The following is a 24,508-nucleotide window of genomic DNA, read 5'->3' on the forward strand; positions in this document are numbered from 1 at the left end:
AAAAATAAAGTTGTAGATAAAGTAAGAGAGAGAATGTTGGTGAGATAAAAATGTAGAGAGAGAATGTTGGTGAGAGAAAAAGGTAGAGAGAGAATGTTGGTGAGAGAAAAGGTGGAGAGAGAATGTTGGTGAGAGAGAAAAAGGTGGAGATAGAGTGTTAGTGAAATGAAAGGTGGAGAGAGAATGTTATTAAATATTATTTTTATGTACTTGTATGTAATATGTCTAGACCAAAATACCCCTCCACCCACTTAAATGCTATTAAATTTAAATCAAATTACTATCTAATAATTTCAACCATTGGATTATGTTGATCAATGGTTATCATAGAGTTTACTAGGTTTTCTTACTACAAATAAGTTTTCTATACATCCTTTCCCATAAATGATATCTATATATTGGTTATTAATTAATATTAATATTAAAAGAAATTTATTAAACAAATATAAATAAAATTTATGAGGTTGAAGGAGAGAATGCCATGTGACATTATTTGGAGTCTTTTATTATAAGTTAGATTCTAGACAAATATAGGGACTTCAATATAAAAAAAAAATGGATGATTTTTTTTTTTGTGTTTTTTTGGACATGTGTGTGAACTTTTATATGTCAAAATTATGTGAAAAAACTTAAAATTAAAATAAAAAATTATATTGATTTTTTTATGGAATTAGCCCATTAAAGCTCTAATTTACTATTTCATATTCGTGTGTTCCTTGCCTCCCACATCATGCTACACTAGCAGCGTGGTGGGTGTTCCCCACCACCCACACCTCCACTGCTTCGGTCTCCATATCACCTTCCTTTTCCACATCTGTTTCAAAACCTTCATTTTTTCACGTGACAAGCGGGATAGTTATCATCTTAACAAACATACATGTGGGACGAGGATGGCGACGGAATGTTCTTCGTTCTCCCACAGTGCCACCTAAGCGTCTGCATCCCCGTCGCGTGAATATAAAGTATTGCCTAGTAATTACACATTTACCAATAGGGTGGTGGTCCATTGGTAAAGATAAAACATTTAAACACTTTAAGAGTGAGAGGTCCTGGGTTCAAGTCCCACAAACGACACTACAAGAATAAAAGAAATTTGCCGTTAAAAAAAAAGTAATAACACATTTGAAGACAGATGATATTGTTTTTCATTTAACTTATAAATTGAAAACGGGCCAATGGCCCAACCAAGTTAAGCCCAACATAACTGCTCCGGCCCATTTAACCCACTGTGTGATTCCAAAACTTCCTGGCAGGGGTCCACCATATCCAGATTGCAAAGCAGGAGATGCCACAACATCCATGATGCCATACAAACAAATACATATCACTCGTTAGCGCCCTTTCTCTCTCTCACACATACAACACACAGTCCGAAATCAAACTTTGATCGGAACTGTTAATGGAGCTCCGGTCAATTCAATCGCCGGTTGTCAGCAGCATACCTACAAAAGGCTCCATTGAAAACCGCCAGCTCATTTGTAACCGCCAGCTCATAAGCTCGTTTGGTGCGAAGAAAGCTGTTCGATCAAATGCTGTGAAGTTTAAACCTATTCGGTTCAACATTCAAGCCTCAGGTATTGTTACGTCAATGCTGTTCGTTTTTCTTCAGTTTTGCAATGTGATTTGTTGATTATGATGAGTTTTAGGTTGAATTTGTAGTTTAGGTTTCGTGATTGTATGTTTATCTTCAATTTTGCATGCTTTCCTTCTGTTTTGCAATGTGATTTGTTGATTATGATGAGTTTTAGGTTGAATTTGTAGTTTAGGTTTCGTGATTATGTGTTTATCTTCAATTTTGCATGTTTTCCTTCTGTTTTGCAATGTGATTTGTTGATTATGATGAGTTTTAGGTTGAATTTGTAGTTTAGGTTTCATGTTGTGTGCTGTACTTCAATTTTGCATGTTTTTCTTCAGTTTTGCAATGTGATTTGTTGATTATGATGAGTTTTTGGTTGAATTTGTAGTTTAGGTTTCGTTGCTGTATGTTTTTCTTCGATTTTGCAATGTGATTTGTTGATTATGATGAGTTTTGGGTTGAATTTGTAGGTTAGGTTTCGTGATTGTATGTTTATCTTCGATTTTGCATGTTTTCCTTCTGTTTTGTAATGTGATTTGTTGATTATGATGAGTTTTAGGTTGAATTCGTAGCTTACTTTTTGTGATTGACCGTTGACGTAATCTGATTTGATTAATTAGAATGTTTTTGAGCTGTGAGTTCAGATTGTATGTGATTTGGCGTGTAATTGTTATCTACTGTGGTTAGGGCTGTAACCGAACTGAAGAGAGCCTTGTTCATGTTCGTTCGTTTAGCATTGAACTTGTTCACGAATGGTTTAGGGCATATTGAACGAAAATTCTTGTTCGTGTTCGTTCATTAAGGAATTGAACTTGTTCACGAACAAAAACAGACATATCGCTTTAAAAAAAACATTCTTAGTCTCGAACATTAGACATAATCACCTAGTTAAGCACTTGATATAATAATCATAAACATAATTATTCTAAAATAATGTTTCAAAGATCTAAGTTTCTAACGACTGAACATAAACTAAACTGAACAAATGACCATGAACGGGATGTAAACGAGCATATCACCGAACGTTCACGAACGCATTTGAACGAACGCGACCTCTGTTCGTGTTTGTTCATTTAATTAATCGAATGAAACTTCGTGTTCATGTTCGTTCATTTATTAAACGAATGAATGTAAACGAACTTCTCGCTAAATGGTTCACGAACGGTTCACTGAACATTCGGTTCGTTTACAGCACTATAACATCTGTGGTTGTTGTTAACCCTAGAGTGTGATGTTTTTAATTCTGAATCATTGGCTAATCTGACTGAAATTGAAAAACTGATATTGTTTAGTAATCAATGTTCATTTTCAGAATAATAACTAGTATTGGGGAAATCACCTCTAATATTTGTATTGAATTTGGTTTCAGTGATGTATGATAACATGAATAACAATTATCTGCTGGTTTTATGTAAGGTGCAACAACAGTTGGTTTACAGCCTGCTGAAACGAAAACAAAAGATGGCGAAAAAGACGAAAATCTTGTTTTTGTTGCAGGAGCAACCGGAAAAGTTGGTTCACGAACAGTAAGGTTGGTTACAAATGGTAATATAGTCTCATTAAACATTTTGCACTTGATCTTGAAAATTGTTAAATGACTGATGGTTTGTGCAGGGAGCTTTTGAAATTAGGATTTAACGTTCGAGCTGGTGTACGAAGTACTCAAAGAGCAGAACCTTTGGTGAAGGTATAACTTTTATTAGTTATTAGTAGGCCTGTAAACGAATCGAAGGAACACGGACAGAGGCATGTTTGTGTTCGTTCCTTTAACTTTAACCGAACACGAACACATAATGAACAAATTTTTTTGTTCTTGTTCGTTCATTAAGAAAATGGGCATGTTCGTTCGTTTGAACAGTTCATGAATGCGAACATAAACAAACAAACCTATACGAACATAATTTAATTTAAACATAAAACAACACAAATGGACATGAATGACCAAACATAAATGAACATAAGATAGCTTTTTTATATAAATTATTGATTAATTATGATAAGTTCTATCGGAAAGCTTGTTTTTTTTATTGGAAAGCCCAATTATCAGTTAGTTGTATGTATATAAGCAGTTAGAAAGCCTCTTTTATGTTTATATTTACATAAATATAACTCCATATGTATTTATTAGAATATCAAACAAACATAAATGAACAAGCATAAACGAACGTTCACGAACATAAATGAACGAACAACACGTGTGTTCATGTTCGTTCATTTAATTAAATGAACAAATAATTTTGTTTGTGTTCGTAAATAAGCAATAAACGAACATAAACGAACTTCCCACTGAACAAGTTCACGAATAGTTCATGAACGTTCGGTTAGATTAATAATGTTCTTTCATTTCTTGAACTGTAAATAATCAAAACCGTTGTTATTACTTGTAGAGTGTGCAGCAGATGAAGCTTGACGACGCGTTATCCGATGGAAGTCAGCGTAAGATTTTATTCATTTCAATTTGACGATAATTTGGAAGTTTCATTTGTTAGTTAGTATGTAAGGAAAGATACCCACTCTGTAGTCCAGCTATAGAGAAGCTTCAGCTTGTGGAGTGTGATTTGGAGAAACCAGAGCAAATTAAGCCTGCATTGGCCAATGCTTCAACGGTTATATGTTGCATTGGGGCGAGCGAGAAGGAAATATTTGATGTTACCGGGCCCTACCGAATCGACTTTCTAGCCACAAAAAACCTTATTGATGCAGGTATTTAAGGTTTAATATACTTTTGTCTTTTGCATTAAACTTGAAATGGCATGAATGAAGAAGAATCTCAAGTTCAGTTTCAAAAGGTCATGCTCACATAATACTTGATACCTTTTGCGAGAAAAGGATCTAGTATTATATATTTTTTGAGTAAAATGCCATTTTCGTCCTTGAGGTTTGGCCAGTTTTGCGACTTTCGTCCAAAGGTTTGTTTTTCTGCGTCTGGATCCAAAATGTTTGAAATCTTGCCATTTTCATCCGGCACGTCAACTCCATCCATTTTTCTCCGTTAAGTCAGGGGTATTTTTGTCTTTTCTGTTAACTTAAAGGGCAATTCGGTCTTTTGAATACTTGTACATCATGCTAAATGCTTGTACATAAAGTGAAAATGACCGAATTACCCTTTAAGTTAGCAAAAAAGACACCTCTGACTTAACGGAGAAAAATGGATGGAGTTAACGAATAGGATGAAAATGGCAAGATTCAAACTTTTTGGATCCGGATGCGGAAAAACAAACCTTTGGATGAAAGTCGCAAAACTGGCCAAACTTCAGGAACAAAATGACATTTTACTCCATTTTTTTTTTCATAACTTAAAATTAACTATCACTATTTTTCTGTTTTTTATAGCCAGTTATGAAATGTGTAGAAGGAATAAATAATGAAATGAACATATATGCATCTATCTAGAATTTGACTGATTTTTGCTTTTGCATATAGAAAATACTTCATACACTTTTCTCAATGATGACATGCTATTTAAGTTTAATCAAATCGTTAATTGATATAGAGGATGAACTGAAGTGTTTCTTTAACTGTATAGCTGCTGCTGCAAAAGCGAAACACTTTTTTTTGGTTACTTCTTTGGGAACTAACAAGTTTGGATTTCCTGCTGCTGTATTGAAGTGAGTTCAAATTTATGATTATGTGATTGTTCCATATTATAAACCCCTTTAATTGAAGATTTTAGTAACCATAATTTCTGCAATGAAATGATGGACTGATTATTATAATTTTTTTTTCTGTTTGGAGTTTGTTTTGGGGTGTCCTATGTTGGAAAAGGAAGGCTGAAGAAGCACTGCTTGCTAGTGGGATTCCTTACACTGTGAGTTAGATAAAACCAGAGGTGGCAATTTCGATCCATTTACATATGGATGTTGGGTTAATATCTTAATACTGTAAAAAGAGTAAAATGCCATTTTCGTCCCTAAGGTTTGGCCAGTTTTGCGACTTTCGTCCAAAGGTTTGCTTTTCCGCATTTGGATCCAAAAGGTTAGAAATCTTTGCCATTTTCATCTGGCTCGTTAACTCCATCCATTTTTCTCCGTTAATTCAGGGGTATTTTTGTCTTTTTTGTTAAGTTAAAGGGCAATTCGGTCTAAAAACTACGACACACATTATGCTAAATGCTTGTACATAAAGTGAAAAGACCGAATTGCCCTTTGAGTTAACAAAAAAGACGAAAATACCCCTGTTTTGACGGAGAAAAATGGATGGAGTTAACGAGCCGGATGAAAATGGCAAGATTTCAAACCGTTTGGATCCAAATGCGGAAAAACAAACCTTTGGACGAAAGTCGCAAAACTGGTCAAACCGCAGGGGCGAAACCGCGATTTTACTCCCGTAAAACAATCAGCATACTTTTTGATTTTGCAGGAAAAATCTCAACCGAATTTTGACATATAAAAGTCCCTGAACTTGTTACATGTGCAAATTTTGAAATGATAGAACAACATTTGGAGGAAATTATGTCATTAAAGTATTGAACGTAAACACATTGTGCTGTATATAGCCATACAGAAACGACTGATAAGCAAACAAAAATACCAGTTTTGACCCATTACACAATCTACCCATTTTGCCACCTCTGCATCAAACCGTGCCTTACATGGTAACCTAGACACTTACAAAACTAAATTGTTTTTTTTTTTTTTTTCTTTTCAGATAGTGAGACCCGGAGGCATGGAGCGTCCTACAGATTCCTTCAAGGAAACACATAATCTTACCCTCTCTCCAGGAGATACTTTATTTGGTGGTCTAGTTTCGAATTTACAGGTTTTCTTCCATCAAACCTTTATTGCATATTTATGTATAAAGTACACAGACGGTCCCTAAAGTTAACCAAAAATTTGAATTTGGTCCCTTGCTTTTCAAAAGTACACAGATGGTCCATGTGGTATGCACTTTGTAATGAATTTATTCCCCAAATTTTGCCAAAAGTACATGCATGGTCCCAGTGGTTTACACTTTGTAACGCATTTAGTTCCTAACTTGGACCTTTTGAAATCTTTAAATCCGTAGTGCAAACCACAGGGGCCATGCATGTACTTTTGGCAAAATTTGGGGACTAAATGTGTTACAAAGTGCAAACCACAGGGACCATCCGTGTACTTTTATAAAGCTAGGGACCAAATCCAAAATTTTGATTAAGCATATGGACCATCCGTGTACTTTACTCTTATGTATTACTCATGTCTTCTTGCTCATGGTTTATGATTTATAAATGAGTAGCTCCATGCCAACTGAGCTTTTGTTCCTTTAATATTGCTTATTTGTATCGTTATTGATCTCAGGTGGCAGAACTCCTTGCGTTTATGGCTAAAAACCCCAATCTTTCATATTGTAAAGTACTAGAAGTAGTTGCGGAAACAACAGCACCATTGACCCCCATGGGTGACCTCCTAACAAAAATACCACCTCAACGCCCCATACCTGTCCAACCTAAGGTGCATAATTTAAAATAATTTGCATTCCCTTGATATCCTTGATTATTAAAATGTCTATAAATATTTATGCGTGTAATCAGGAACCGGAAGCTATTAAAGAACCCGAACCTGTTCCTAAAAAAAGCACCATATCTGAGAGTTCAAGCATTGCCACTGAAACACAACCCCAGTCAAAAACTGCTTCCGCAAGACCACTTTCCCCATATACCGTGTAAGCCATATTAGTTTGTAAAACCTTTACTTATTCTTATGCTTCCTGCAAAGCAATTGTCGATAATTCCCACTTGCAAGACCAAACAATTATCTAGATATCATTAATCTCATTATCTCTTTATAGGGTAGTGGGTCAAAAATGTGTTCATGCTAAAAGGGATCACTTTTAGTATGGGCCAATATCACTGACAAACAAACGCTTTCTTGTCTGTTTTCAAAGGAATATATAAGTAATTAGTGGATTGATTATGATAATAAAACAATATAGTGCAGACTTACAGTAATAATGTAAATCTTTGAATCTGAAAGGTTGTATGCATTAGTTAAACACTTAAACACCATTTCAGGTGTTAGTCAAGGAAACTACATAGTTATATGAGTGAAAGAAAAGGCTTAGAAATGGATTTTGGTGACATTCAACCAGTTTCCCTTTGATCTATGTTTTTATTGTTTTGACCTGTTAGAATAAAATACGACTCAAATTGACCCATTTCATAAGTGGGTCGAAATCGCTTTCTTTAGACTCTGATTGTTAATATTACTGTTACAGCTATGAAGGTTTGAAACCCCCTACGTCTCCAATTCCATCGACACCTGGTAGCAATAAGGCTGTGGTTGAAGCAGTATCAGCTCCTCCTGCTGATCCTGAAACTAGCACAAAATCAGAAACAATTACTGTTACAACTGAACCTGCACCAGTGGCTGCAGGGTTGCAGAAACCCAGACCTCTCTCTCCTTATACTGCGTAAGTCAATCTATGTGGGTATATGTTAGAGGTGGCAAAATGGATATTTTGTCTGATACCTCAACACGAATAATTCTTTGTATGGGTGGGTTGACCCATAATATACTATCAAAAAAATAAAATTATGGACTTTCAAGAGGTTGATCGGTTCTCCCAAGTCCCAATGATATAAAATTACTAATCAATATTAAACTTAAAGATATTTACAACCTCAACCTCTCCGACGACAAACATACACATACCCCTGAACTGGTTCTTTTGAGTAGATTAAGGGGAAATTTTGTCATTTATACAACTCTAGAATGACCTCTAAAATTGTTTAAATAGTTAGGTGTTGTGAAGGAAACCACATAGTTATATGAGTGAAAGAAAAGGCTTAGAAATGGACTTTGGTGACATTCAAACAGTTCCTTTCTCTGATGTATTTTATTCTGTTTAGACCCGTTTGAATAAAAAACAACCCAAATTGACCCATTTCATAGCAAAGTGGGTCCAAATTGCTACCTTTAGACTCTAATTGTTATTAGTACTGTTACAGCTATGAAGGCTTGAAACCTCCTTCATCTCCAATCCCAACGGCACCTGGTGGTAGTAAGGCTGTGGTTGAAGCAAAGGCTGTGGTTGAAGCAGTATCAGCTCCTCCTGCTGATCTTGAAACTAGCACAGAGTGGGAATCAATTACTATTACAACCGAACCTGCACCAGTGGCTGCAGGATTGCAGAAACCCAGACCTCTCTCTCCTTATACAGCGTAAGTCAATCTATGTGGGTACAGGTTGATCTTAGAGCATCCACATCGTGTAGTTTGGAATTGAAGTCCAAAAAGCGGACCAACACTTCCGGACCACCCTTGCGTTGTAGGTGGTTGACTATGGTGGTCCGGTTTGGTGGAGCGGACCGGTCCAATTTGTTCAAGTGGGGACCATATACACACAAGCCTTTTTTTAGTGTAAAATGTGGGTTGTGATGCGGAGGTTTGGAATGAAGTGGCGGGTTTGGATTTTGGACTTTGACTAGCGTTGTGGATGCTCTTAGAGGTAGCAAAATGGATATGATGTTTGACACATCAACACATAATTTTTTTGTATGGGTGGGTTGGCCCATAAGACTTTTGATAAGAATCAAATTGATATTAGAATACAAACGAATCGAAAATAAAACATACTGATAAAAAAGATAAATCAATTGACTTTTGAGAGGTCGATCGCTCTCCCTTGGTTTATTTTCGGCTCTCCTATAGTTACTTTCGACTGGAAAATCAACACTTCCAATTATATAAAACACCAATCAATATTAAACTTAAAAAAATTACAACCTCAACCTCTCGCATGACTAAGATACCCCTGAACCTACTCAAACATGTTATGACAGTCCATCTTGAGGTTATTTCTTTTGAGTAGGTTCAGGGGAAATTTTGTCGTTATACACCCCTAGATGCTTTAAATTAAACTTCATTTTGTCATTTTACGGTTTGCCAGCATATTATTTGCTAGAGTCGACATAAAAGAAACTAAATTGATCCTCGAGCGACCTCTAAAATTGTTTAAATAGTTAGGTGTTGATGAGAAACGCGTAGTTATATAAGTGAAAAAAGGCTTAGAAATGGACGTTCGTGAAATTCAAACAATTCCCCTTCTGATGTATTTTTGTTTTGTTTTGACCCGTTTGAATAAAACACAACACATATGGACCCATTTCATAGCAAATTGGGCCCACATCGCTGCCTTTAGACACTGATTTTATTATTATTGTTATAGCTATGAAGGTTTGAAACCCCCTTCATCCCCAATTCCAACGGCACCTGGCGGCAATAAGGTTGTGGTTGAAGCAAAGGCTGTGGTTGAAGCAGTATCAGCTCCTCCTGCTGATCTTGAAATTAGCACAGAATCAGAAACAGTTACTATTACAACTGAACCTGCACCGGTGGCTGCAGGATTGCAGAAACCCAGACCTCTCTCTCCTTATACCGCGTAAGTCAATATATGTGGTTATAAGTTGATCATAGAGGTGGTAAAGTGGATATGTTGTTTCATGTTTGACACGTTAACAAGGATAGTTTTTTGTATGGGTTGGTTGACCCATGACACTTTTGATAAGAACCAAATCGATATTAGAATGCAAATGAACCGAAAATAGAACATACAGATTGAAAAGATAAATTAATCGACTTTCGAGAGGTCAATCGGCTCTCCCATAGTGACTTTCGATAGGTAAACCAACGCTCCCAATGATATAAAACCACTAATCAATATTAAAAATAAAAATAATTACAACCTCAATCTCTCCCATGACAAACATACCCCTGAACCTACTCAAATATTTATGACAGTCCATCTAAAGTTGATTCTTTTGAGTAGATTTAGGGGCAATTTTGTCATTCATTCAACTGTAAATTTGATACAAGCTTTAAATTCAACTGCAATTTGTCATTTTGCGATTTGCCAGCAAATTTATTTGCCGGAATCAAAGTTTAAACGAAACTAAATTGATCCTTGAGTGACCTCTAAAATTTGTTTAAATAGTTAGGTGGCCTTAATGACAAAGTTTAAATACTTGGGTGGCATATGGATTCATTTTTACTATTTAAACTAATTATTTTAAGATATTTTACAAAAGTTATATTATTTCAATAATAATTTATCTTTTTGAATAAAATGATTTATGGGGTTTTAAGCATTAAAATGTCTTAGATCCATTTGGTATGTTTACTTCTTAACTTATTGGCAAGTAAATTGGTCCAAATGTCACTTTTAGTTGAAGCCAAAACATAAGTTTTAGTCGTTTTTTATAGAGAAAATGCTATGGTTCCCTTATTGATTGGGCCTTGGGCCTGGATAGTTCATAACCATACTATGTGTATGTTTATCTTTAAAGAGACTTTGATCACATTGAATACATTTCTATTTCCACTTGATTTTTACTTTTTTTAGGAGGTGGCAAAACGTGTGGGTGGGGTTCACATGTAAAGCGGGTCATGTTAAAACTAGCAACTTTATGTGGGTTCTACACGAGACGTCTTAGCAGCACTTTCTGGTCTTTCGTAAATAGTGTATTGTATGCAAGTATAAAACTTTTTAGGACGTCCAAAACAATTAATTACACCTTTGATGACTTTTAGCCTGATTAACCCGTTCGACATAATTTTAGTTATTTTTACTAGTTTACCTGCTTGGCTTGTTATGAATAAGATACATCTCGAAGTAACCCATTTCCATATAAAAAAATATTCTGTTGTGTTCAGTTTATTGTAGTAACTGTTGTCATTTTTTCTTTTAGGTATGAAAATCTGAAGCCTCCTACATCACCATGTCCAAGTACCCCATCAGTATCACCACCGCCACCACCACCACCTTCCCTTGTAGATAACGGGTCTCCTGTTGCTTCCACACCAGAAGACAAACCCGAAGACACCCCAGCTCACGCATCAGTGAAACCTAGGCCACTTTCACCGTACCCCATGTATGTTTTCTTTCATTAGATGATTTTTTGGTCTTCTATGCATTATATCTAGAACTAAAGTAGCAAGATGGACGGATAGGATGGGTTGGGTAACGGGTCAAAACCAATTTGGGTTGAAACAAGTCCTGTTTTAGTAGGGGTCATAATTGGACGGGTGGGTTAGGCCGACCCACAACCTTTTATCTATTTTTTTTAAATTTTGAAACAATAAACGTGGAGGCCATCCAGGTATGTATATGGTCTCATTTAATCCCAAACTAAACCAAAACCATGTAATACTAATAATATTGTTAAAATACTAAGAGCACCCTAGTTTTTTTTAAGTTGAATTGTTGCTTTTCGACAGATCAATAAAAGGGTATTTTGTCTTCTAAAAAAGGTAAACGAATTTTCTTCATTAGGCATGTTTTCTACGTCGGTATAAATGAAACCACATACATTCTTCGGTGGTATATCGCCATGTATTGGTGACCGTAATGTAAAAAGTTTTTTCTTGAAAAGTGAACTTCATTAGAAAACCGCCAACCCACGAAACGGTGAGACACGCCAACACAACTACATAATTACAAAATTACACCACTCGGACCAAGACAAGGTCCTATTTTTGGATCTACTACTAAACCACAAGAAACTAACCGATTTAATTCCACTACTTATTTCTTCTATGCGCGCTTGACTATTAGAGAATTTGACCCCATTTCTAACCCGCCATAAGCTCCAACAGCAGATTAAAACAATTCCGTGGAAAATCTCTTTCGCTAGGCCATGCAACCCAATATGATCATGAATATCGAAAAGCTCCCTAACAGTGTTGACAGCGAAAGGAGCAACTTTACACCATCTAGCGACGAAAAGCCATGCTCTGCATGCCACAGAACAAGATGTGAAAAGATGGTTGCTCGTTTCGTCATCAGAGCCGCACAGCGGGCACATGGTATCTTCAATCTCTATGTTCCTACTTATTAAAGCCATAGCGGTAGGGATTTTATCCATCTCAGCTCTCCAAGCGTGCACGTTGCACTTCACAGGGATCCATTTGCTCCACTTCAGCACGTAGTTATTGCTATTATCCATCCCTCTTTTTAGCGTTCTTCTAACCGCCCCCATGAATAGTCTTCTGTTCCGATCCACGTCCACCTATCTCCCCGATCTTCAATCTTCACTGAATCTAGATCCCTGTTGATCCAATTTAATTCTGATATCTCCAAAAAGGTTCTTGGGCCACTTTTCCAGTTCCATCTCATCCCGCAAGTACCGTCCTCGTTCCTATAACACCTGCTTTCCACACTACATTTTTTATTAGACTCAAGATTAAAAATATTAGGATAAATATCTTTCAAAGGTTCATTACAAAGCCATGGGTCCAGCCAGAACGATGTGTCACGACCGTTACCGACTATACTTAAAAAAAAATTCCATAAAGGAGTACCGTCCACCATAGTTCGAGCCAGCATTTTAGCGATGTTATGCCAAACTCCTTTCAAACTCTTTTTCACCGGAAGAAATCCCAATTTCTCCTACCCGTATGAAGCGCATCCACTACCTTCCTCCACAAATGGTTCTTAGTCTTAAATCCCCATCCCCATTTGGATAGGAGGGCAATATTAATATGTTTCAACTTATTTAACCAAAGGCTCCCTTCATCTTTATCAACCACCACATGGTCCCAAGCGACCCAATGCATCTCTTTGATTTCACCTGACTCTCCCCATAAAAAATCTTTTAATCATAGCTTCCAAATCCTTGATCACCTTAGCCAGAGTTTTGTACAAAGAGAAGTAATAATTCGGCAAGCTTTCAAGAACCGACTTTGTCAATGTGATGCGGCCTCCAATAGAAAGAAGATTAGCTTTCCATCTTGCAAGTCTAGCTTCAAAGATATCATACACCGGCTTCCAGTTATTTAATTTATACGATTCATATTAGCCCGAACCATTAAACCGAGATATTTGAAGGGAGCGCTTTCCGCTTTACATCCAACCATCGTAGCCTTGTTTCTCACCTCTCTCCTATTAACACCAATACCGTAAAGGTTTGACTTGGAAAGATTTATCTTTAAACCTGAGCATAGATAGAACACACGAAGAATTTTAACCACATTTAAGATGTTAGCATCCGACCATTCTCCAAGAATAATTGCTTCATCTGCATAGAAGAGATGCGAGATTAAAGGACCATCATTAGACACTTGAATTCCTTGTATCGCTCCTCCCTCACCTGCTTTACCAAACATACAAGACAACGCTTCCATAACAATAAGAAATAAGAAGGTATCACCTTGTCTCATACCTTTACCGCATTGGAAATCGAACGTAGGAGCGTCGTTGACTAAAACGGAGGACCTCGCCAATGTCAATACTCCTAATATCCATTTACACCACAAGTCTGGGAACCCTATTTGTTTCATCATATGCTTATCACAAAATTCCAATTAACATTATCGTATGCTTTTTCGAAATCAATGTAAAAAGTTGAATACTTGATGGTTTCTCATACAATATCCTTAAAAAAATATAAGCAGTTAATGTGTTAGTTAGGTTACAAAGATAATATTGATACAACAATAAAATCTAAAACTGTAAACAAAATGATGTTGGGAGGTTGTGAGTTAAAAATAGTATGTCAGTACTTACAACCCGGTTAACAATTTGGCATGTTCGCGTTTAGCTACATCTTTTTTCTTTATCTATATATAAGGTCGTCTAAGAGTAATAAAACACAACCGAAATCGATATGTTTACAATAAGCAGACCAAATTACTATCTTTGTTAGAACTAATGATAGTATTCACATTATTCTTGTTGTAGGTATGAAAACTTGAAGCCTCCAAGTTCTCCTACTCCTTCCACTCCTCAATGAATGATGAGTTTAAAACAATGGCATGGATTCATATTTCTTTGGGTGCACTTTTTAATGATGGAAATTGATGCAAGGAGATGTGAAAAGTATATAAATATGTATAGTAGATCCGGAATGTAAAACAAACTTAGAGGCATTATTAGACAAACAACCGAATTTCACCCCATTTTTTCATTGTAATCTTGAAATCGGTACATGATGCACATACATTTATGGATCATTTCTTTCTCAAACTTCCAATGGGGTAATTGTAGGAAACTTTCTTTTATCAGATATTATCTTCTTTTCTTAAAAGATTTTACAATACACTGGAATGCTTTAAACGACTATGGAGACACTAGTGACTAGACATTCTAACATGACACGGACATAGCATAAAATTCTTAGGTTAAGTTTGTCGTGTTCGGGTGAACCTGACAAATTCATGGGTTAATATAGAATTATTTTTAAAAACAATTATGCCATAACCTTACTACATATCTTAGACCCAAACCCCTAAAGATAAAAAGAAAACCAAGCTCTTTAGGTTAAACACTAATAGTTTATACACATTTTTGTTGGGTTGTAAATTTTTAGTTAAAACGCAAGATGGATGATATAAAATAAAATTCTAGGTTATTTGGGTTTATGTGTGTAAGACCCTTATAAATTTTAACATAAGTATATCATTAAAATACACAATATATATCAAAGATGCGACTTAGCAAAAACTTTTTCATCCAAACGTTCACACATGTTTGAATCATTCAAAAACTATGTTATGGGTGTTTACACATATCAATTATATAAAGCAAAACTAGATCAATGCGGAAGCTTTGTTTAGTCGTGTGTTCGGCTCTTGATCTTCACTTGATCTTCATCCGGGAGCATACTACGTTCACCTAATTTCAAAATCAACATAAAAGTTAGTTTTGATAACTTAAAAATGAGTTTAAACAAGTTTATAGCATCAAACAACAAAATAAAAATATTTTTTCCGGATTCATGCCTCTCGCGCTACGCGAGAGGCTTCCCTTGCCCTTTCGTGTGCCACGACACCCGTCGCGTGTCGCGCCGGTGCCACTATGTCCCCTCGCGTGCCGCGGGAGAGACCACTTTCCAGCAGGTCCGTATCTAGACCTGCATATCTGCCCAACTATGGCTTTTAACCAAAATTCAACTTCCAAATGTCATAACTTTTTATCTACTTATCCGATTTGTGTGATTCTTTTTCCTATGCGTCCGTAATTTAATTACGGATCCGTTTATCATCTTAATTCACATCAAAAGCTGAATTATAAGCAAAAGGCTTATCAATCCTTCACGCCATTATTCGACCCGTTTCATTTATCTACATAATACATGTTTATCAACAATACATGTTTATCAACGATGATTGTTTCTAATCCCTTTTTACCCATCCCTGGGCTTGTCAACATTAGTGTTTCCGCTACCATTACATGGTTCGCACACACATCTTCATTCGCTAGTTTATTTTGTAACTTTCTTACACTAAACCAACATTTTTATCACCTAATTTATTTTGACCCATTTAGAGGATTTAAACCTTTAAGTTTAAATCTTTCCTTTTCTTTACATACATTCAACTCCGTATTAAAACAAAAATTATCCGCCACCACAACTATAATTGTGATGATTATAATATGGATTTCTTATTCCAATTTGTACCATTTCGGATTGTCAATTTACGACAGAAATCATTTTGATACATTTGACCCAAAAAGGATTATGCCTAGAATTTTTATGCTTATTTAACACTTACATGATCATATTACATGTTCTTAAACAACCTCTAAGGGTCGTTACCCATCAAGGGCTTTTTGGTCAATTTAAGTCCCTCATTTTACGACGAAGGACTTTCACAAATTAATTTGACCAAAATCGCACTTTTAACTATAAACTTAATTATGCGTACCTGGCTCGGGTCAACATATTAACCCGTTTTAAATACCTTTTCTCCATAATATGCTAATTGATAGGCATTTCATCCTGTGAGCATCTCGACAAGCAATTATTAGTCTTTATTTGTCAAATGGTATCGACTTTACCATTTGACCCATTTCATTTATAAGCGACTAAATCACCGTTTCTACCCCTTTTTTATCCGATTAGGCTTACTTATAAAGTAACCATTCGAAAACGCATTTTATATATGTCACTTCATGACCAAATTATCATTTCATCTCTTACCATTAAACATGGATTTTTCATCATTTGATATGTTCCAACCCGTATCATTTCGTGTCGGAACCATATTTCAAATACAATCTATGTCATACTTATAACCTATAATTAAATACTTATCTTACGAAAAGGGTGTAAGCTTTACTTACGACGATTATTTGAATCCATCACTCATTCTTTTAAGTGAGTTCCATCCAAAATTCCTTAGCCCATAGGTTGTGGTTGTTACCTTGCCACCCGTTTGACCTGTTGACTTCCCAAGCTTCAATGTACCTAGCTTGACATAAAGTCAACCTTCAAATGTTTAAAATGCATAATATAGATGTATTTCATATCGATTCATTATCACATATCCATCATCTAGCAATATGCATTTATATTTACATTAACAAACCATTCAATCAATTTCACAAAAACGCATTTCAGTGCTGCCCTTTTCTGTGCAGCCTGTTCACATCCGTTTTTAACATGTTTAGAGCAGCTTATTTTTAGTTCAAACAACATGCTGTCCTTTTGACCCAGCTACTGAATTCATCAATTTTGACCCATTTAACATCTGAACCAAGTCATCATGTTAACTAACGAAATGCAGATTACTCAGAGACCTTTCTAGGCATATAAAGTACACACCCATACGATTTTTCTGTGATTTATTGTGAATTTTCAAAATTTAGGTCTGCCCCATATTTATTTAAGCATTTCATCGAACACTTGGCGGGTTTCGCATGCAAGATTAGTCTCTAACCTATCTCTTGAACACCTTATCCCAATTTTATCAACATGTCTTTACAAACACACATATGTCACTAAGTTTTAGCATCAAAATCAAGCCCCTATGTCTAGTGTACATGAACAACATCAAGAACTTCAATTATAACATCAACTTTCACGATTTCAACACTCGATTTCACGTGTTAATCATATTGATATAAAACCCACTTAGCTCAAACTTGATTAGTTGACTAACCACTAGTTTATGGCATAAATTCAACAAGTTTGCATCTAGGGTTTTGTTCCTAGACTTATACTCACATCAATTTCACTAAAACATTCAACTTTCATACAAGAATTTCGTTCATGATTATCACAATTTCAAAATATCACCAAAATATAAATTTTCGGCATACCTCATGATTCCCATGACTAGGTGATCGTTATTATATATTCAAACCCGAATTTGGTCTTCGATTCCTCCTTCAATTTTGAGGAATTGCTGAACTAGGGTTAACACCCATTTTTTTTTTGCTCCGCTCATACGCGCGCGCACACACACACTAAGTGTGTGTTGTGTTTTATTTTTAATTTTAACTAGTGGGAATGCCCGCGCGTTGCCGCGGGTAATTATGTTTTCTAGACGCACGTTGCTTCACGGCTTTCATGTAATTTATTTTTAATATCAATTTGCTAAGACAACTAATATATCATTTCAAAAAAAAACAAAAAAACAAAAAAATAACAATTGACTATAAACCAAAGAATGTTTAGAAATGTAATTTGGCTCAGGTAGTAACATTTTGGAAATAAAACATCCCAAGTTGAATAGCGGACCGTGACCGGTTTTTGATTTTGGAGCTCAATAACTATGTAGCTTTGAACCAACACTCTTAACCTCACATGCCATTTGAAAGCTCGCAACTTTCTTCGTGCCTAATAACAACCAAAATCTTTGTATTAGCGTATTTAAAATGAAATGATATAACAGTTTTAGGGGGAGTTTACTCAGAAAAAATTACCAAAAAACGCCAAAAAGTTGCATGAACCTTAATGGCGGTGACTTCTTTAGATTAACCTTAGAAACATCTAAAAGTTGTTGCTGCTGCTACACTTGAGGTATAACCAGGTTTGCTCGGTTCATTCTCTGGTTTTGTGGGCTTCTTCTGCTCAACCTCTGGTTTCGTGTAGTCACATAGGAGCAACATAGATCATATCAAAGATTAGGTAAAGTATCAATATTACCAAAAAAGTTAAATGACTGTCCTATCATATTACAAAGTAGAAGTATCAAGGAAAGTTCAAAATAAACCCAAGATGAGCATGCGGATGAGAAGAGAAAAATAACCTACTTAAAGATATGAAATAACCATCTGCATGTGGCTTAGCTGATAGGCTTTTCCTAACTTGACCTGCATCGATGTGCATCAAAACCTTTAAATGAACATGATACTTGAATTCAAAAAGTAACAATGCAAACAACTACATAAAATAAAACTTGTTAGATCTCAAGAAATATATTATGTATAACGTTCAAAAAGTAATAGTAATTTATATACAATTAAAGTTTGGTATATTGTTATGTAGGCCCACCCAAGTATGGATTTGGTTTCAGTTATGATGATTCCGGCATCGAAAAAACTTGTCGAAAAATTGTAAAATGACAAATGCCCCTCAATTTAAAGATTCTTTCACATCTAAATTTGTATAATGACTAAAAATGCCCCCTGAATCTACTCAAATATTATGACAAATTCTTTTTCTTTTTTTGTGAAAGTCTTTCGAACTCAATGTACACAGTTCAAAATATTTGAAACTACAACCAGAAAACAAGTTCAAAATGATTGAAATTTTTATCGAAAATCAATGCAACAGATCGAAATGAACAATAATCGATCTGAGACAGATCAAAAACTTATTCAAAATTCACCTAAAATCACTTAATTCAGTACAAAACTCGTCGAAATCACACCGAAACACATTGAATCAGTCTGAAATACACATACAATATACCGAAACTTATTGAAAATCAACTGAAATTGTCCGAAATTCGACAAACAACCTGCAGCTTTTAATTGACCCGTTTTGAAGCGAACCAAAACAACCCCTTTTTAATTGATCCGTTTTGACCCGAACCCGTTTTGACCCATGACCCGGGCCAACCCGACCTGTTTGCCAGGTCTAGTTTAAGCCGTTAAGTTAAACAAACCAATAAAAGAAAATTGACCCACAGAATCAACAAATCAACAATACCTATTAAAACTTTAGCTATGAAACTAATTTCTCTAGAGTTGCACCATATTTATGCCCATATGAAACCAATATAAATTTTGTTCATTATCCCTTACAAACACAATTAAAACTTAATGCCAAATTTCATTAAAAAAATAATGAACTTGAAATGAAGATATACCACCCCATGCCCTAAAAAAATCACCTTCAACGAATAGTTTGTGCTCTAGGTCTGATGGTGAATGATCAGAGCTTAGAATGTCAATATCCCCATCCTACATTTATAGCAAACATATAATAACATTTTTATTATTATTTTTTGTTATTAAAAGTGCAAATATGGTGATGCTTGTGTATGGATGTTGAACTAACCATTAAGGCCTCCCAGAGTTTATCTGTTTTCTGCTTCGCAAACGGGTGATGCACACTTAAACATGTATCGCCATCCGGGATCTCGTCTGCTGTAAAGGCAAGATAATGGGGGTAGGTTTTAACATAAATAAAAGTTAAACTTACATAAACAAGCTTATTAACAATAACATGAGTGCAATTCGGACCGTATTTACCGACATTAACAGCTCCGCCATTAACAAACTTCAGTGAAACCTTTAAACACAACTTAAATTTAAAAAAAAAATTCTAAATTACAATTTCTTCCTATAATTCTAATAAATCAACTCAAACCCTAACTAATAATAAAAAAACTTGCATTTCTCCACTATGGGCTACTGGAAAGTAGCCCTTACTACCGCTATTTGTGCCGCTTATAACCCATAAATTATCATCCACGACTATGTAATGACAATGAACAAAATAGTCAACCTGCGTATTTGAACATTATAAGTGAAAACTGTGATGTTAGAGGATCAATAGATGTGATGTTTCATTTGGCTGGATTAGTACAGGGTTAAAATGGTCTTTCAATGATTATCACCTGCAGCCTGAATATCTTCTTGGCACGACCTTCTTTTCTTAGATCAATATCAACCTCGGTGTCGTCCGTCGATCGGCCAATTGTGACCTGCAAAACAATAGATTTCTGATCTGTTGTATCATACCATATACAACGTTTTCTTTAAAATACGGACATACGAAATAAACAGGTGCTCCATGACCCTCAAATGTGTAGTGTTTGGCAGTTGTTCGTCATGCTTCAGTGTTGTTCCTCCTGTTGTGGTATACAATTAGCACGATAAACATTAGAAAGAAAAACTGTACAACTCATTCTCTTTTTATGTTCATTACTTCCTCCTGGTGAAAAGTAACATAAAAAACTAAAAGAAAACTGTATAACCTTTGAATTCATTTCAACTGGTGAACATATATAATATGTTACTTATTTAATAAGAACAAAAAGAGTACTATCATGCTAAATAAAAAATGTAATAAAGATTCGGATAAAGAAATTTCACCTGAAAGTAAATGAGGGAAGAAAAATGAAATTTCCCTTGCAGCTGATTCACGTGAGTCTGAACCATTAACGCTATTTCTTTCTAAATCCTCCCCACACATAGCTCTTATACTGCATAATAATACCTTAAGCTTTCTACCCGTCCAGATCCTTCAAAATCAAGTGTCGTAGCTGACATAATAGCAACATGTATGTCTAAAATCAAAGGATTGAACCTTGATGAAGAGATCTAATATAGCACGACCCCTAAAACAGAGAAGAAACCATACCTTCATGATGAAGAGTTCGTAGTGATGGAGAAATCGCGATGTCATAGAAGATCTGACATCGTCAAAGAAGATGAGATGCATGATTAGGTTTGATTTTGGAAGGAGGAATAAAAGAAAATGGGTGGAGTTAAGCATCTGCAACTTAACAGTTGCTTACCAGAAGAGAAAGGTAGTGAATAGAGCATTGAAGGACGACGATTGATGTTCAACAATCGAGATGAGCTAGAGCAGGGGTGAAATCCCTAGTCTCTGATTTGGATTCAGACGCAACTGATATGGCAATGGATGGTTTTGAGAAGAAAAATAAGGAGGAAGATCTTTGGAATTCTTAATTGAATATGTGAGATAATCAAAGGACGAGGGTTTCATACAGAGGGTGTCGATTAGGTTTGTTGAGGGCAGAGAAGGAAACAATTGTGAGTGTGTGAGTATCCAAGTGTAATTTACTATCATACCCTCCTAGTGAGAAGGAATTTACTATCATACCCTCCTAGTGTCTTAAAAACTTGAAGTCTTTACAATTTTACCCTCTTAAAACTCTTTTTAATTGTACAAATAGCTTTAAGAGTTAGACATAATGTAAAATTACGTTTGTGTCCGTCACTTCTTCTTTTTATAATAGTATAGATAAAACAAGTTTCTCACTTGGCAATATTAGTCCCTCATGTTTTGTTTTTTATCACATGAAGCCATAACTCACTAGTTATCACTTAAACACATATTACTAGCTAGGTTAATTCTATCTAGTTAACTTAATGGGTTCGGAAAGTTATAACCCGTTTTATTTTAAGTCCCCTTAACTCGGGCTCCTTATAAGCTTTGTTTTCTCAAAAGCTTTTATTCTCTTTTTATTTAATATTAGGTCACAATTATTTAAATTCTAATATTTACCGGGTTAATTTTTACCACTAACGGTATTTCACTCGTTCATTATTATTAACGTGGTTTGATTACCAAACCCGTTTTTGGGGTGTTACAATGTGTATGATATTATTTTTGGGTTCGAGTCAATTTTTTGGTTTGTGTTAGGTTTGACCCGTCAACCTGTGAACATGTTATAGGGCAACTAGAGATAAATTAGACAGAAATGTGCATTATTTAATGATTAATTGCTTGAAATCCAATAATACTTTACACATTTTATTGATTAATTAGTTATAAGCCCCACGCATTGCGGGATGGGCGTACAAAATTGTGCTACCGGTTTTTTTTTTGGTGGGGAGGGGGAGTTGGGTGTAGAACGGTGCTAAGTAGCAAGCCAATAACGCCCAAAACCAGGAAAAACGTAAAAGAAAAACACGAAGTTATAACACCAAATAACTCACATGACGTAAAAGATAGACGAAATCGCATTTATACCGGCACATATTAAAAAGTCGAGGAGTACAAACAAAAATTAGAAAATAGAGGGACACAAAAGTGACAATTTCCAAACTTACAGGTGCATAATAAACTTTTAACTCTAGGTGGTGGTTTGGGACTTTTGGTAAATAACTAAAGAAAGTCTTAGTGGCATAGTTATAATTAACCTTTCATAGTTGACTAAATAATACACTTTAGTTAACAACTAGAATTACGACCCGCCGCATTGCGACGGGGATTCTTTAGTTATAACTAAGTCGATTTAGGATGCGTACGTTATGTTGAACCTGTCAAACGGGAAAAAAATAGACGATATAAAAACGTTCACCCACACACGCACGTTGCATCGTGTTAACTCGCAAAATTTAGAACGAAACGTAAAAACGTTAAACAAAAGACGCACGTTGCGATGTGTTAAGTCACAAAATTTAGAACAAAGCATAAAACGAAAAAATTGTAGAAAATGAAAACTATAAAGGACCAATGTTGAAAATAAAAAAAGTTATGATGATAGATTGCAACAATCATATGCATAACCATTTTTTCTTTAAAAAACCCACAAAACCAAGATTACAACACATAAGTAAAAAAAATCAAAGTGGTTAAATCGCAAAAGATGAAAACTTTTGAATTAGAAATGAAAAATCAAATTAATCAAATGGGTAAATTGTATAAGATGGAAACTTTTGAATTAGAAGTGAAAAATCAAATAATGAAAGGGTTAAATTGCCAAAGATTAAAACTTTAAACTCAAATTGTCAAAGATTAAAACTTTAAGGTTAAAAAGGAAACAAAGATTAAAATTTTAAACTTAACTTGACAAAGATTGAAACTTTAGGGTTAGAAATGAAAATTTCAATTTTTTTTGAAAAACTCCCAAAGCCAATTATACATCTAGTATATGCATAAAAGAGTTGCTTTTTAATAAGGTTTTAATGTACAACAATTGTTATATTGAGTAACTAGCTTAAGATCCCGCGAGCTTCGCGGGTGGTTTAACACAAACATATAATATATACTGGCAATGAGATGAGCTTTGTAATGAAAGAACTTTTCAATATAAACGTATAAAAATATAATTTTTCTCACTTAGGTAAATATGTCTTGATTTATTTTTTATAGGTATTGAGATGTTATTATATAAATGATTTTATAGCAATTTTTAGAACCCGGATAGATTTCATTTTTTTTAATTATTTTTTTATAACTTTGGTTATTTGATATATATTTTTTTTAAATAAAGCATTTTTAACCAGTTTTGACCTTAACGTATATTGAGCAGAACACATATGGACATGAACCTATTTTGAGCAAAACCCGTTTTGACTGACCCGAACCTATTTTGACCTTAACATATATTGAGCAGAACACATATAATCAATAATCAATGAAATAAATCATATAGTAAAGCTATTTATGATTAACACATAACTAAATCATACAAAAAGTAATTTATTCGTTACACATGCTAATTGACAAATACTCTTTGCTACAAAGTAATCACCGGTAGGATTGGGTGGTGGAGTTCTTTGACCGAGTGTTTTCGCTATTGGACTGAAACAAATCCGGTTTTGATCCAAGTTTCATGAACTTCATCTTGAAAAGCTGGAACTTAGTTCACCTTCAAGACAAAATCAAAATTCGAAACAACCCGTAAACTTAATGGACTTGATCATCTAATTTACATAAAACATTAGTGTATAAGTTCCCTTCGATATACATGTGAACCAACAATGAACGTCATTCATTAGTCTGTTTCGGTTCATGTACCATTGCATAACATATGTAAGTAGCCATTGAGCCGGGAATATCATGAGCCTTGAGTGAAGTAGATGTTCAAAAGCATCTTGAAGGATTTAACCAATTAACATAACTGAGCTGGTTTTATGAGAGTGACCAATTCAGATGCATTGTATAACCTGAGTAGCCTTATTCAACCCATTTAGCAAAGTAATGATCTAAATCGACCCATTTGTTAAAATTTAATCATGATTGGAAGGTGTAGTTTACAATTAAAAATATGAAAAGAAGATTAAAAAAGACAGAAATTAAATTCAA

The 24,508-nt window shown here is 35.0% G+C and overlaps 2 protein-coding genes across 19 annotated transcripts; one reads left to right on the plus strand and one right to left on the minus strand.

The window, feature by feature from the left end:
- The first annotated feature begins 1,300 nt into the window (after window positions 1-1,300).
- LOC110917821 (protein TIC 62, chloroplastic) lies at window positions 1,301-14,554 on the plus strand. 5 transcript variants are annotated; one of them, XM_022162264.2, is made up of 15 exons: window positions 1,301-1,574; window positions 2,993-3,107; window positions 3,191-3,263; window positions 3,964-4,012; window positions 4,103-4,279; window positions 5,103-5,184; window positions 5,312-5,384; window positions 6,224-6,334; window positions 6,853-7,005; window positions 7,086-7,216; window positions 7,769-7,963; window positions 8,502-8,714; window positions 9,721-9,933; window positions 11,240-11,422; window positions 14,230-14,554. In XM_022162264.2, exons 1-15 carry the CDS (start codon window positions 1,400-1,402, stop codon window positions 14,279-14,281), a joined length of 1,995 nt encoding a protein of 664 aa, XP_022017956.1. In that variant the 5' UTR covers window positions 1,301-1,399; the 3' UTR covers window positions 14,282-14,554. The 5 variants fall into 5 exon arrangements, with proteins under 5 accessions (XP_022017956.1, XP_022017957.1, XP_022017958.1 ...); XM_022162265.2 differs by having other exon boundaries at window positions 1,306-1,574; window positions 3,005-3,107; XM_022162266.2 differs by lacking the exon at window positions 9,721-9,933 and having other exon boundaries at window positions 1,306-1,574.
- Window positions 14,555-14,966: 412 nt separating this feature from the next.
- LOC110915733 lies at window positions 14,967-21,502 on the minus strand. Of its 14 annotated transcripts, none has more exons than XR_002579182.2 (10): window positions 21,089-21,499; window positions 20,821-20,990; window positions 20,501-20,576; window positions 20,343-20,429; window positions 19,781-19,869; window positions 19,614-19,683; window positions 18,529-18,588; window positions 18,199-18,353; window positions 16,615-18,112; window positions 14,967-15,162 (listed from the first exon to the last, which is right to left on the minus strand). XR_002579182.2 is itself a non-coding variant. In XM_022160479.2 (6 exons), exons 3-6 carry the CDS (start codon window positions 20,918-20,920, stop codon window positions 20,087-20,089), a joined length of 411 nt encoding a protein of 136 aa, XP_022016171.1. In that variant the 5' UTR covers window positions 20,921-20,969; window positions 21,089-21,140; window positions 21,246-21,502; the 3' UTR covers window positions 19,876-20,086. The 14 variants fall into 14 exon arrangements, 3 of the variants coding, with proteins under 3 accessions (XP_022016171.1, XP_022016170.1, XP_035841651.1); XR_002579181.2 differs by having other exon boundaries at window positions 14,967-16,738; window positions 17,593-18,112; window positions 21,089-21,494; XR_002579186.2 differs by having other exon boundaries at window positions 14,967-18,112; window positions 18,226-18,353; window positions 21,089-21,492.
- Window positions 21,503-24,508: the final 3,006 nt, after the last annotated feature.

The sequence above is a fragment of the Helianthus annuus genome, chromosome 16, assembly GCF_002127325.2.
Source record: "Helianthus annuus cultivar XRQ/B chromosome 16, HanXRQr2.0-SUNRISE, whole genome shotgun sequence".
Classification (NCBI taxonomy): domain Eukaryota; kingdom Viridiplantae; phylum Streptophyta; class Magnoliopsida; order Asterales; family Asteraceae; genus Helianthus; species Helianthus annuus.